This window comes from Megascapheus bottae, chromosome 18 (assembly GCF_031878675.1).
Source record: "Megascapheus bottae isolate mThoBot1 chromosome 18, mThoBot2.hap1, whole genome shotgun sequence".
NCBI classification, from domain to species: Eukaryota; Metazoa; Chordata; class Mammalia; order Rodentia; family Geomyidae; genus Megascapheus; species Megascapheus bottae.
Window position 1 is genome coordinate 31,019,074 of NC_143526.1, and position 14,205 is coordinate 31,033,278.

General features: G+C 42.4%; 1 protein-coding gene across 3 annotated transcripts in view; it reads left to right on the top strand.

Moving 5' to 3' along the window:
* The first annotated feature begins 1,777 nt into the window (after nt 1–1,777).
* Acss2 (acyl-CoA synthetase short chain family member 2) overlaps nt 1,778–14,205 on the top strand; it is a 36,920-nt gene continuing 24,492 nt past the window's right edge. The window contains exons 1-2 of one of the 3 annotated variants that reach the window (XM_090352212.1): nt 1,778–2,054; nt 5,337–5,532. In XM_090352212.1, coding sequence (XP_090208338.1) covers nt 1,871–2,054; nt 5,337–5,532 — 380 coding nt within the window. In that variant the 5' untranslated portion in view covers nt 1,778–1,870. Of the gene's footprint in view, nt 2,055–5,336; nt 5,533–12,084; nt 12,160–14,205 lie in introns of those variants that run through there. The other 2 variants (XM_090352211.1, XM_090352213.1) reach the window with 2 other exon arrangements.

Below are 14,205 nucleotides of genomic sequence, written 5' to 3' on the forward strand. Positions count from 1 at the left end.
AATACCCTTCAATACCATTTGTATCCTATTAGCAGGGCTCAGATCTGAGTATCTCTAGCAAGCTACACACTTCAGAAGTGGAGTATGTAGACTTTTTTTTTTTTTTTGCCAGTCCTGGGGCATGAACTCAGGGCCTGGGCAGTGTCCCTGAGCTTCTTTTGCTCATGGCTAGGACTCTACCACTTGAGCCACAGGACCACTTTGGGCTTCGTCTGTTTATGTGACATTCAGGAATCAAACCCATGGATTCATGCATGCTTTGCAAGCACTCTACCACCAAGCTATAGTCCCAGCCCCGAGTTCATATAACTTTAGTTAAATGTATAGAAAGATGTATAGATTTCTCCTTATTAAGTTTGTGTACCCAGTCCTCCATGTTTTATACTTTCATAGGGCCCTGAGAGACTCCTTTCATGATTATATAGGCAGTGGATCATATGTCTTTTCATAGGGATGTTTCTATCAGCTTAGAATGTGCTGGGCTTTTCTTCTCCTGGGAAAGAACAGGGAAGAAAATTAAAGGGAAGCAGGAGTAGATAAGCATCATAACCCTGTGGAAGGCATCAGGAGGCAGGAGCTGATTGCTTTCCACTTCAGACTTACTACTGGAATTAGGTATAAAAAAATACTAAAGAACCAAACTTTTTCATTGACGACCAATCTGAATTCTGAGGTGGGATGGATCCTTCTTGTTGATGAGTATAAAAAGAAGATGGAGAGTTCTGCATCACTTTTTCTCCCTAGATGAGCTTAAGTTGTGGTAGATGAAAGGTGTCTCTGAGAAGCAAAGATCAGAATGTCAGTGACCCTTTGTATTTTCATAGACTTTGCTGTTTTGTAAGCCTTGTAGAGGTAAACAACAACAACAACAACAAACAAACAGATCTGGCTCACACCTGTAATCCTAGTTACTCAACAGGCTGAGATCTGAGGATCAAGGTTCAAAGCCAGGCAGGAAAGTCTGTGAAACTCTTATTTCCAATTAACCAGCAACCCCCCCCCCCAAAAAAAAAAAACAGAGGTGGGGCTGTGGCTCACTAGTCTTGAATACAAACGGTTCTGAGTTCAAGCCCCACAAACCAACAGAAACAACAAAACAAACATAAATGAGGGAGCCCTGGCTGGGTTCTAACCTAACTATGGGTTTCTCCTGGACCTTGCAAGTTACTTCCCTTTCCTGGTCTTACTATGTATACAATGAGGGGCCTTCACTTAACAAGATTTGTACTTTTAGATCTGGATGGAGATTTGTAGAGGCTAAACAATGAAAATGTCCTCAGAAGTATGAGAAAATTGGAGCTGGTTCAAGAATTGAATTCTCAAGGTCACAAGATTTTTCTTGAGGACAGAGTAGAAGTGTTGCTGGGGGGGGGCAGGAGGTAACTTGAAAGGGACACAACTACCTTTTAACTTGTAGGAGGGACGATTGTGCAATCAGAGCCCCGGGCTACTCTAGTTTGGGCTTGGTCCAACTGCTCTCGTTAGCTCAGCACTTTCCTGCTCAAACCGCGCCCTAAACCAACCCATAAACTCTTTCCAAGACCCCAACGTGGTCACTCCACTGCCTCGCCTCCTCTCCTGTTACATTCAGCCCAGTTACTCCCGATCACTCCATGGGCCCGCCTCCTCTCCTGTCACTCCTAGCCCCGCCCCTCTGCTTTCATTCACTGACCACACCCCTTCCGGGCGCAGCTTTGCGAGTCCTGGCCCCGCCCACATCATATAGGCCCCGCCCGCTACTGGCTGTCCAGGCCCCGCCCCAACGCAGGCCCCGCCCCTCGCCTAAGGCTTGGTCTCCAGGGTCGGCCTGTTTTCCCTGCCTGGGCACCCCGGCTTCTGCAAAGGCGGCCGGTGCTCTGAACCTGGGGCGATGGGGCTTCCAGAGGAGCGGGGCCGGAGCGGGAGCGGGGCCGGGAGTGGGAGCCGGGAGGAAGCTGGAGCCGGAGGCCGGGCTCGGAGTTGGTCTCCGCCGCCCTCGGTCAGCCGCTCGGCGCACGTCCCCTCGCTGCAGCGCTACCGTGAGCTGCACCGGCGTTCGGTGGAGGACCCGCGGGGTGAGGCTGGGCCCCGGGCGAGCCTGGGGGGCGCCACGGCGGAGACAGCTTCCCCTGGGGAAGCTGAGGGGTCGGTGAGGAGGAGAGGGAGGGAAGACCGGCTGCCCCTGGGGAAGCGGAGACGCGGCTCCGGGAGAGGTAGAGGGGGTTCCGAGGAGGAGCAGGGCTCAGGAGCTGCGGGCTCGCTGGTGACCTGGCAGTTTCGTGAGGACGCGTGGTTTCCGTGAGGAGAAGCGGATTCTGCGAGGGGACTTGGGGCCTGGGTGAGGGCAGGGGACACGCTGAGGGAGGCGGGCCATGAACAGAGCTTTCAGTTCAGTCCAGGCTTTGCCCACGGCTAGTCAAAACCGGGGGGTTTGACTCAGAAGGGGGTCGGGATCCTGTCTTGGGGTCCCAGATCTCTTTACCTTAGCAGGACTCCCACTGGCATCAATTGCTCGGGTTTATAATCCTGGCTACTCGGGAGGCTGAGATCTGACGACCAAGGTTCCAAGCCAGCCAGAAAGTTCCCGAAACACTTACCTCCAATTAGCTACCAAAAAGCTGGAATTGGAGTTCCGGCTCCAGCAGCAGCAGCAGTCGCAATATGAACCATTTAAATGTCCATTTTTGTTTGTCTGTTGCTTAATTTGGTCTGGAATTGTAGTAACTCAGATTCTGACATGGGTCCAGATCTTTAAAAAAGTGGCAGGAAACTTCCCTACCCTTGCCTTCAGACAGGTTAAGGGTGCAGACTGCATTCCAGCTTGTAGTCATCATGATGTTTGGTAGGGGACAGACATGGGCCACAAAATCACAAATTCAGATTTTTTTTTTTCAAGACTGGGACTCAAACATGGTACCTGATACTTTGCTCATTAGCTGGTGATCTAGCAAATTAGCCGCCATACCTCCAACCCCAAAATATGTAAATTTAAAATCTTGCTTCTGTCAATCATTCATTGTGGAGGGTCTTCATGCAGATTTTTAAACCTGAAATTTATTTTCTTCATCTACAAGAATACTTTGCAGGTTATAGGAAGAGTAAAGTAATAATTGTGTGTTATAGAATGCCTGATGCACAGTAAACATTTGAATAAATGTTGATTTGTTTAATAACAACAACATGGCAGAAAGCAGTCACTAAAGGAAAATATGGAATGAAATGTAAGATGTTGATTGCTGCAGAAGTGTCGAAGTTTGAGTGTTCAAACCTCTTAGCACTTCTCTCTGTGTATTTTCTCCCATTAGGAGTTTATCGGTTTCCTAGGAATGAGCTCTTAGTACCACACAAAACTCCTACATGATATATCTATCTATATCCCCAGCATTTCACTTTTATACTCTGGTGCCAAATTTCATACACCTATAGATGCCATTTTTTTTAATAGAAGCCATTTGTATCCAAGTTTCCCCCTCAAGCCTGCTTTTTCTTCCTAATTTTCTAATTTCTGGCATTATCTCAGACTGGAAATCACTTCCATTAGTCTGTCCTCTAAATATATCTATCTATATCTCCTACCTATTTACATATTACTTACTGCTTGAAAAGCACAATTCCAGTTTGATTTTATGTAAAGACTGTTAGAATCCACATTTCCAGAGAAGGAAACTGAAGCTTAGACAGATTAACTAACTTGCTCAGTCAGAATTGTTAAATTAGTTAGTGGTGGAATTTGAATTTGAAGCAACACATCTTGACTGCAGAACCCCCCTATACTAATAGTGACTCAGTTATTCTCCCCTGACCCCACAGTATGCTTTTCACCATTTTTTTTTTTCTGGTCATGGGGCTTAAATTCAGAGCCTGAGTACTGTTCCTGACCTTCCCTGTACTCAAGGCTAGCACTCTACCACTTGAGCCACAGCTTTTTTTCCGTTTATGTGGTACTGAGGAACCAAATCCAAGGCTTTATGCATGCTAGGCAAGTACTCTACCACTAGGACACATTCCCATACTGTTTTCACCAAATTCTGTCAAGTGCTCCTTCAAAATGCCTCTTAGGGTCTGGTGTCAGTAGCTTATACTTGTAATCCAACCTACTCAGGAAGCTGAGGTCTGAGAATCATGGTTCAAAGCCAGCCTGGGTGCAAAAGTCCATGAGGCTCTTATCCAATTAACCACCAAAAAAACAGAAGTGCTTGGCTCAAAGTGGTAGAGCACTAGCTTTGAGCTGAATACCTCAGGGACAGCTCCCAGGACCAGACTTCATGCCCCATGACTGACAAGAAAGAAAGCCTCATATTCACCTTTTCTTCCATTCCCACAGACACTTTAAATGGAGGAAGTAGCAATCTCTCCTCCTAGTTTATTTAACACCTCATTTATCTTTCTTTCTTTTTTTTTCTGGTTGTGGAGCTTGAACTCTGGGCCTGCTCAGATCTCTTCCTCCTGAGTAGTTAGGATTACAGGCTTGAACTGTTGGTGCTGGGCTACTTTACATTTTGGAAACATTGCTTTCCTGCATCAAAACCTTTAAATAGTCCCTCACTTCTTTTATTTTCTAAAATTCTACTTTTATTTGAGGTCTCTAGATAATCTAATCACACCCTAGCTATTAATTCTTATCTCCTTGTGTTCCCTACTACACCCTTCATTCTAGGCCAGCCATTCTCTTTGATATCCTATATACACAAAAGTCCCTTCCACCGCCTTACCTTTGCCTGTTTCCTTCTGATTTTTTAATCCAAACTCTGTCACTTTCATGATGCATTCCCTAATCATCCCAGCTCTTGCTCAGCTCATCTTCTTTTTTTTTTTTCCTGTTCTGAACTTTCAGTACTTAGAATGTGTGCAAAGGAAAGGTCCAGATTCTCACACACACACATATGTAGAAAATGTAGAAAACACCTGGCACATAATAACACTTGTGCAAATAGTAATAGGAGAGTCTTTTAAGTAATTACTAAATGAGAACGTACAAATTAAGAAAGTGTTGATCCTGAAAGGCTTTATGGGTAAAGACCTTCTTCACGACTTATTTAATCTAAAAATTTAATGACTAAATAAATTTTGCTTAGTGCCTATGCAATTACTGATGCCTATTAAGCATACGAGGCACAACAGTATAATAGATGCCAAAAAAGTAGATGGACATTCTGAGGACAAAAGGAAGATTTTGAATCAAGATTCAGCATCAAGGAACTGATTGTCTGTTGGGGTGTGGCAGGTAATAAAATGAGATTGATAAAGAAGGGATCCAGTCTTAAGATGGGGAAATTATAACCTGGCTTTGTATACAGACTAGTAAGCCATCAGATGATAAATATGGCTGAGAAACTTGATGACTTCTGTTTTTGCAGAGTTCTGGGGAGACATTGCCAAGGAATTTTACTGGAAGACCCCGTGCTCTGGCCCATTTCTTCAGTACAACTTTGATGTGACTAAAGGAAAAATCTTCATTGAGTGGATGAAAGGAGCAACTACTAATATCTGCTACAATGTGCTGGATCGAAATGTCCATGAGAAAAACCTCGGAGATAAAGTTGCTTTTTACTGGTAAAATATTTATCTATAGCCTAAGGCAGAGCAAAAGAGTAGTGCCCCAAATTTATATAGTGTTGTCACATTTTACAATGTACTTCAACTTATTTCTTGCTAAGTGTTTAACCAGCTTAACCCATGTGATGTCTAAAACAACCCAGTGGAGTAAACAAAGCATGATTAACTTAATGTATCAATGAGGAAAATACTTCCAGAGTTATGTCAAATGACATAACCAGTATATGACAAAATTGACATTAAAGCTGTGTCCTGATTTCTAGATTGTTTGTATTGGAGAGGAAGACAGGAAGTAAATGAAAAACAACAGGATAGACTAGTTTTTTTCTCTCTCTCTCTCTCATTCTTGCTTTGCAAGGAAAATGAAGGTAACTGTGTTTGTAACTATTTCCATTGCTTCATTGAGTTCGTTATGTAATAGGCACTGTGCTTAGGTGCTATCAAATATTGAATATTTTCTCACTTGTTCACAGCAACTACAAAAGTACTATTTACTTCATTTTACATTTAGATAACAAATTATGAATTTAGTGATTTATTTAAAATCAAGCAGCTAACAAAAAAGTTAAGATTCAAATCCAGACAGTATACAGAGCTAAAACTCTTAATCATGACCCTATCCTACCTTTCTAGCTCAACATCTCTGCAAAATAGATATAAGAATCAAATAAGGGGCTGGGAGTGTGGCCTAGTGGTAGAGTACTTGCCTGATATGCATGAAACGCTGGATTTGATTCCTTGGTACCACATACTCAAAAAAAAGTGGTGCTGTGACTCAAGGGTAGAGTGCTAGCCTTAAGAAAGCTAAAGAACTGTGCCCAGGCCCAGAATTCAAACCCCAAGACTAGAAAAAAAATGAAATAAGATGATGCAATAGCATTTTATTTATTCATTATTAAACACTGTAGAACTGTCAGTGGTTATCATAGTATTATTGCTGAATTAGGGATTACTTTGCCTCTAAAATGTAGTTAAGTTCATTCATACTCTCTTTCCTGTTCTAAGGCTGATGCTTGAGTGCCAAAATGACATTTGTGCTCACTTCTTGGGCTCCTAAAACCCATGTCAGATGTGGATAAAATAGTTTTTTTTTGTATCACATGGAGTTATCAACTGGGTAAGATTGAATAGGATGAGCTAGGAGCGAAGCCTGGTGGTAGAGTGCTCACCTTGCATTCATGAATCCCTGGGTTCGATTCCTCAGTACCACGCACACAGAAAAAGCCAGAAGTGGTGGCTGTGGCTCAAGTGGCAGAGCACTAGTCTTGAGAAAAAAGTGTCTAAGGACACTGTTGAAGTCCAGAGTTCAAGCCCCAGGACTGTCAAAAAAAAAAAGAGATTGAATAGGATGACATAGTAAGTATTAGTTATTATGATGATTTGGGCAGCAGGAAAACAAAGTCAATTTAGAATAAAAAGTTATGAAGGGAGGCTGGGTATGATGGCCCATGCCTGAAACCCTAGCTACGCAGGAGGCTGAGGTCTGAGGATCATGGTTCAAAGCTAGCCTGGGCACTAAAGTCTGTGAGATTTTTATCTCCAATTAACTACTTGAAAACATGAAGTGGTGCTGTGACTAAAGGGGTAGCCTTGAGCTGAAGAGCTCAGGGACAGTGCCCACGCCCAGAGTTCAAGCCCCATAATTGACCCCCCCCAAAAAAAGTTATGAAAGGAACAGTTTATTGATTCAACAAAATAATGAGAATTTACTATGTGCCAGGCACTATTCTGTTATTTATTTATTTATTTTGCCAGTCCTGGGACATGAATTCAGGGCCTGGACACTGTCTTTGGACACTTTTTTTTTTTTTTTAGTCCTGGGGCTTGAACTCAGGGCCTGAGCGATGTCCTGGGCTTTCTTGAGGCTAGAGCTCTACCACTTGAGCCACAGCACCATTTCTGGCTTTTTTTCTATGTATGTGGTGCTGAGGAATCAAACCCTGGTCTTCGGGCATGCTAGGCAAGCACGGTACCACTAGGCCAAATTCCCAGCCCTTTGGGTACTTTTTGTTCAAGCTAGTGTTCTGCTACTTGAGCCACAGTGCCACTTCCAGCTTTTTCTATGCATGTGGTACCAGGGAATTGAACCCAGTTTCATGCATGCTAGGCAAGCATTCTACCAGTAGGCCATAATCCTGGCCCTATTTTATTTTATTTATTTATTTATTTATTTATTTATTTATTTATTTATTTTTGCCAGTCATGAGGCTTGAGCTCAGGGCCTGAGCACTGTCCTTGGACTTTCTTAAGGCTAGAGCTCTACCACTTGAGCCTCAGCAACACTCCTGGCTTTTTGCTATGTATGTGGTACCGAGGAATCGAACCCGGGTCTTTGTGCATGCTAGGCAAGCACTCTACCACTAGGCTAAACTCCCAGCCCCTATTTTATTTTTTTTAATAGAGTCTTATTGTATGGTATAGGCTGGCCTTACACTTGACATCCTTTGCCTCTGTAGTATTGGTCTTATAGGTGTGTTCTACCATGTCTGGCTCTAGGCACTATTCTGAACTAAACTTCTGTTTCCCATTTTAGATGAAGAGACAGTAAACAAAGCAAAATTTAAAAAAAAAGCATGACAGCAGATAGTAACAAATGCTATTGAAAAATACAGAGCAGGGGAAAAGCCAAAGCCAATGCAGTGTAGTGATCGATAAAGGAAGAACCTTCAGAGAAGGTGACATTTAGGCAGATATTTAAAGGAGGTTGAGGAAATGCTTGCTGCAGATATTTGAGTTAGACAAGGAAATGTTCCACAAGATAAAAGGCCAAGTTTATGCTGCTTCCTGGTCTGTTTGAAGACAAGCTTGCAAGTTGATAAAATTCAAGCAAGCAGTGTAAGATAGAAAAAGGCAGAATAATAGTGAGGTCAGCAGGGTGCTGGATAGAACCTTGAAAGGTAGTGTATATAGATTGACTTTTATTCATGGTGAATTAAGAAATCATAGCTAATCTTGAGCATAGATATGGTAATTATTTAGCTTACATTTAGGATATGTCTTTTGAATTGACAATAGACTATGGAAGGGCAAAGTTGGAAGCAGGGGACTAATAATAAGGCTATTACGGAAATGTAAGTGAGGATGATGACACAGGACATAGTAGTTGTGAAGGTGGCTAGATGTGGTTGAAATCTAGATCTATTTTGAATCAAGAATACATAGAATTTGCTGACATGGACTGGATGTGGAGAGTGAAACCAGAGTCAAGGTCATCTTCATCAGTGAATGAATGAGGTCCAAGCATGAGTGATTACTATTTTTTTTTGCCAGTCCTGGGGCTTGAACTCAGGGCTTAGCACTGTCTTTGGGCTTTCCTTAAGGCTCGTGCTCTACCACTTGAGCCACAGGACCACTTTCAGCTTTTCTATGTATGTGGCACTGAGGAATTGAACCCTAGTCTTCCTATATGCTAAGCAAGCAAGCACTCTACCACTAGATCAAACTCCTGGCCCCTGGGACTGGTTGACTTAGACACTGGGAATCAGTAATGTATTTTGGATAATTAACCGAATGGTTCATGAGGAGAGAGAAAAGAGTATTGATGTTCTGGTTATTTATATTAGCTGCTCCATTTAGGTTATTTAAGAGCTATACCAGTCACAAATACGAACTTGTCATAGTCTAGTCTTTCCACTGTTGACCTTTGCTTTTATTCTTTTTTTTGGTGGGGGGGGTGCAGGTCATGGGGCTTGAACTTTGGGCTTGGGTATTGTCCCGAAGCTCTTCAGCTCAAGGCTACCGCCCTACCCTTGAGCCATAGTCCCACCTCCCATTTTCTAGTGATTAATTGGAGATTAGAGTCTCACAGACAGACTTTCGTGCCTGGGCTGACTTTGAACCTCAGTTCTCAGACCTCAGCTCCCTGAGTAGCTAGGATTACAGGCGTGAGCCAACCCCCCACCAAGTTTGGCTATTATTCTTGTGGGTAATATGTAGTCCCTGAGTACTTCAGTGTGTGTTCCAATAAATAACTATCAAAATAAGACTATCAATATTCCTATATCACTTGTTACTTGATCCTCAGACCTCCTTTCAGTTTTGTGAAAATTGTTGTAATAATATCCTTTACAGTAAGAATCCCACATGTAGTTATGTCTTTTTTTAGTCTCTTTCAATCTAGGGTAGTCCTTTACACTTGCCATTTCCTTTTTCCCTCCTTCCTTTCTTTCCTTCTTCCCTCTTGCCCCCCCCCCACTCACACCCTTTTCTCTATCTCATTCTTTGCCAGCCCTGGTACTTGAACTCAGGACCTGGGAACTATCACTGAGCCTCTGTGTTCAAGGCTAGCATTCTACCACTTGAGCAACAGCATCACTTCCAGTTTTTCTGAGTAGTTTACATTGGATGAGTTTCCTGGGGTGGGTGGGGCGCCAGGGAGTATTGCCTAGTGGTAGAGTGCTCGCCTAAATGCATGAAGCCCTAGGTTTGATTCCCTGGTACCACGTACACAGAAAAAGCGAGAAGTGGTGCCTTGGCTCAAGTGTTAAGAATGCTAACCTTGAGCAAAAGAGGCTTAGGGACAGTGCCCAAACCCTGAGTTCAAGTCCGAGGACTGGAAAACAACAAGTCTTACCTCCAGTTAATCAGCAAAAAGGTAGAAGAGAAGGTATGACTCAAGTGGTAGTAGCCTTGGGAACAAAAAAGCTGAGTGAGAAAGTATTATTTAGTACTGCCCAAACCTCAAGGGGGGACGGATTATAGTGCTTTCTCTACCTGTGGTTAAGGTAGTTGTGAGAATCAAGTAGGGAATATCCTTTAAAGCAGTTTTATATGTTCTCACCTGAGAAATTATCTGGATTTGTATTGATTCACACAATGATCATGTGAGGCAAGTATGGCTTTGGTCTCTATATCAAGTTTGTTTTTCTTTTCCACGTGTGAATTAAGTGTTGGATTCCCAGGATATGATTCCCATATCCTCAATTTTAGCTTCTCAACTTCAAGTGGTTTCCAGTCTTTTCCATGGTTGAGTCTAAGAATAAGCGGAAGTAAAGAAACTGTCCTTGATGAGACTCCAAACTTCATTCCACAAGTTAGGTCTACACTCTTCTCCTCCGTGGCTCTCTCTCTCTTCTTTGAAACTGATTCAGAGGCTCCATTTCTCTATTCTCCCCTCTCCCTTCTCTTATTCTTCCTTCTTATCTCTTATTCTTTACAGAGAAGGAAACCAAGACTTCATTTGTGCAAAATTCATGAACTGAAATAGAGGTAAACAATAAACTTAGGTCTGGTGGCTTCATATTCAGTCAGGGGTTCCCAACTTAGTGTGTATACATACTCAAGGATCTCCTTAGAAGTTCACTATCATATACTGTCCTACTGAATCAGAATCTCCAGAGGAATATATATATATATATATATATATATGTATATATTGGGGGGGAGAGAGGTGGGGTGTGTGTGTGTGTGTGTATGATTAATTGAAAACAAAAATCTCTCAGGCTTTCTGGCCAGAGCTGGCTTTAAATGGCATCCCTCAAATCTCAGCCACCTGAATAGCTAGGATTACAGGTGTGAGCCAGTAACCCTGGCAATGTCTTGTATTTTTATAACCTTCTCAAATAACTGATGTTGGCAGACTATGCTGAAAAACAGAAAAATAATTATTTAAGGGCTACGAGGAGAGACAGTGGTAGCATGCTTAGCATATTTGAGCCCTGGGTTCAGTTCCCTCCATTATGAAGTCTGGGATAAGACAATGTCATTCTTTATAACATGGGAGAAGAATAGTTGTGAAAGGGAGTTGGAAAGGGGAATCATTTTCAGATTTCCTAGCAAATGTCTGGAACATATGAAAGTTAAGATATAGACTAAAACTTTTTCTATTCAAGTACTCCCAGAAATAGAACACCCTAGATTAAGGAACAATGATTTAAGCAATGCTAGTTACCTACACATAAAGAACCACTGCAATGAATATTCTCATGTGGGCACTTGTTATACTTAAAGGACTGATGTACATGTAAAATAATACCTCTGGCTGCTTTTGCACATTCTTTTTCTTGCTCAATGCATAGTCCTCTTTTAGGCAGAATTTCAAATGATGTGCTAATAGAGATCTGTCCTTATTCTCTTGCTATAGGAATGCCAATATGCGTCACAGGATGGTAGGTGTAAGTGCGTATGTTTTCTCTCCTGCAAGCAGGCATGTAGGCAGTGGTCTAAGTGCCACCTTCCCATCAGACAAGAGGTGCAAAATATAACTGGCACCCAGGCTACTTTGGTCAAGGATAACAGGGACAAGGTTTCTGGATCAGGCCTGAAAATAGTTGGCAAAGAGACAGGGTACAATAATAGCACAGAGTACAGGGCATGAGTCCCACACCTGGAACCTCCGCTCAGGGCCTTCTTCCAGTTGAATGGTACAATGTCCAGGACTGATACTTGTGCAGGGGCTCAGAAAACTTCTTGACATGACTCTGACTTCCATTCCAGAAGTTCTATTCGGTTCTTTTCTGTATCTATCCTTTCCCTTGCCTGCCATGTATTTTTTTGTTAATCTATATCCTTTCTTTTCCCCTACATTTTCCCATATTTCCTTTCTCTTATCAGTCTAGATCCAGAAAGACCTATGAGCAGAGATGTTTGTTCATTTGTTATTTCCACTGATTTTACAATTATGTGGTAAGTATACACTGCATATTAAACTTTTTTGCTAGACCCTGAGGAAGAAACAAATGTCTGCCACTAGAGAATTCATAACCCAATGAGGAAAGTATAATGTCATAATGCTAGAAAAAAGTTCTAATTGGACAAAAGCCAATGAATAAATAGTGCTAGATAGTGCTAAATCTTTCCAATGAATGGATATGATTTTTCTGGAAAAGAAGCAATTTTTTAATGCATGTGTATTGCAATTCCAATAACACTTTTTTTGGTGGGGGGAGCTGTCCTGGGGCTCTAACTCAGGGCTTAGGCACTGTCTTTGAGCCTCTTTGTGCTCAAGGATAGCACACTACCACTTGAGCCACAGTGTCACTTCTGGATTTTCCTGAGTGCTTTCTTGGAGATAAGAGGCTCTTGGACTTCCTTAACTGGGCTGGCTTTTTGAACTGTGATCTTCACATCTCAGTTTCCTGAACAGCTAGCACTCCACGTCTCTGAGCCACAGCACCACTTCCAGTTTTCTGGTGGTTAATTGGAGATGAGTTTCATGGACTTTATTGCTGAGGCGGGTTTCAAACCATGATTCTCCTGAGTAGTTAGGATTACAGTCACCAGTGCCCAATCTGGAGTATTCTCAAAAAGGACTTTTTTTTTTTTTTTTTTTTTTTTGCCAGTCCTCAGCTTGAGCTCAGGGCCTGAGCTCTATCTTTGGACAACTTCTGGCTTTTTTCTATATGTGTGGTACTGAGGAATTGAACCTGGGTCTTCGTGCATGCTAGGCAAACACTCTACCACTGGGCCAAACTCCTGGCCCCTCAAAAAGGACTTTTTCTACAGAAGTGAGGGGTAAAAACCAAACACAATGATAGATTTCTGAAAAATACACTACTAGTTCATTTTTTTGTGGTCTTCAACCTTACAATTCTCAAAGCTTTTCCATTTTGATTTTCTTTTCTATGCTACATGTATGCATGCGCGCATGCATGTGTGTGTGTGTGTGTGTGTGTGTGTGTGTGTGTGTGTGTGTGTGTGCCAGTTCTGGGGCTTGAACATTTTTCTTTTACTACTATTTGAGCCATAGGTGTATGTCCTGCTTTTTGGTTGTTAAGAGGTAAGAGTTTCATGGACTTTCCTGCCTGGATTGATTTCAAACTGCAATCCTCAGATCTCAATCCTGAATAGTCAGAATAACAGATGTAATTGGAGGTGTAATTAGAGCCATCATCACCTGGCTATCTCTATGCTCTGGTGTGTGTGTGTGTGTGTGTGTGTGTTCACTGGCTGGGAGTATGAACCTTCTGGAAGTTTTAGTGTGGAGTCTTAAAAGCCCTGGGAACTTCTTGATTACTGTTACTTTACTGATTTTGTCCCTCAAGAGCTCAGGACCCTGAATTCTTCCAGACATTGTTTCAGTATATATATTATTTTGTAAACATCTGAAAAAATACTTGGGTATTCCACCTTTGTAAGTCTCTCCTAAGACTATCCTCTTTTGGTCTCACTGTATGTGAGATCAGTCTGACCACTTTCTTCTGAGAGGGGCCTGTGGAAATTCTCAGGCAGAATCTTGCTGTCTGTCAAGAAACAGGCAAGCTGATCAGGCTTGGGCAGAGGTGGCTGCTAGAATAGGGCATTTTTGTTGTGAGTATATATCAAGACTATAGTTGTCATGAAATGAAGTGGCCAGGGCAAAAAGGAGCCAGTACAAAGTTGCTGGATATTGGAGGAGGAGGTTACTCTGCAGTCACTTTGGGAGCTCCAACTCATAGCACTGAAAGTTACTGGTATTTGGAGCCATTGAGCAAAAAAAAAAAAAACCCACAAAAAACCCACAACAAAACACTACCACAAACAATAAGGGTATAGAGTCGTTGATTAAGGGGGGGAAATGACACTTTTGGAGTGGGGTGCAGTGGCTCTTGCCTGTAATCCTAGCTACTCAGGAGGCCAAGATCTAAGGATTGCAGTTCAAAGCCAGCCCAGGAACTAAAGACTATGAGACTTTTACCTCCGATTAACCTCTAAAAAAAATGGGAACTGGCAGTGTGGGTCAAGGGGTAGGGT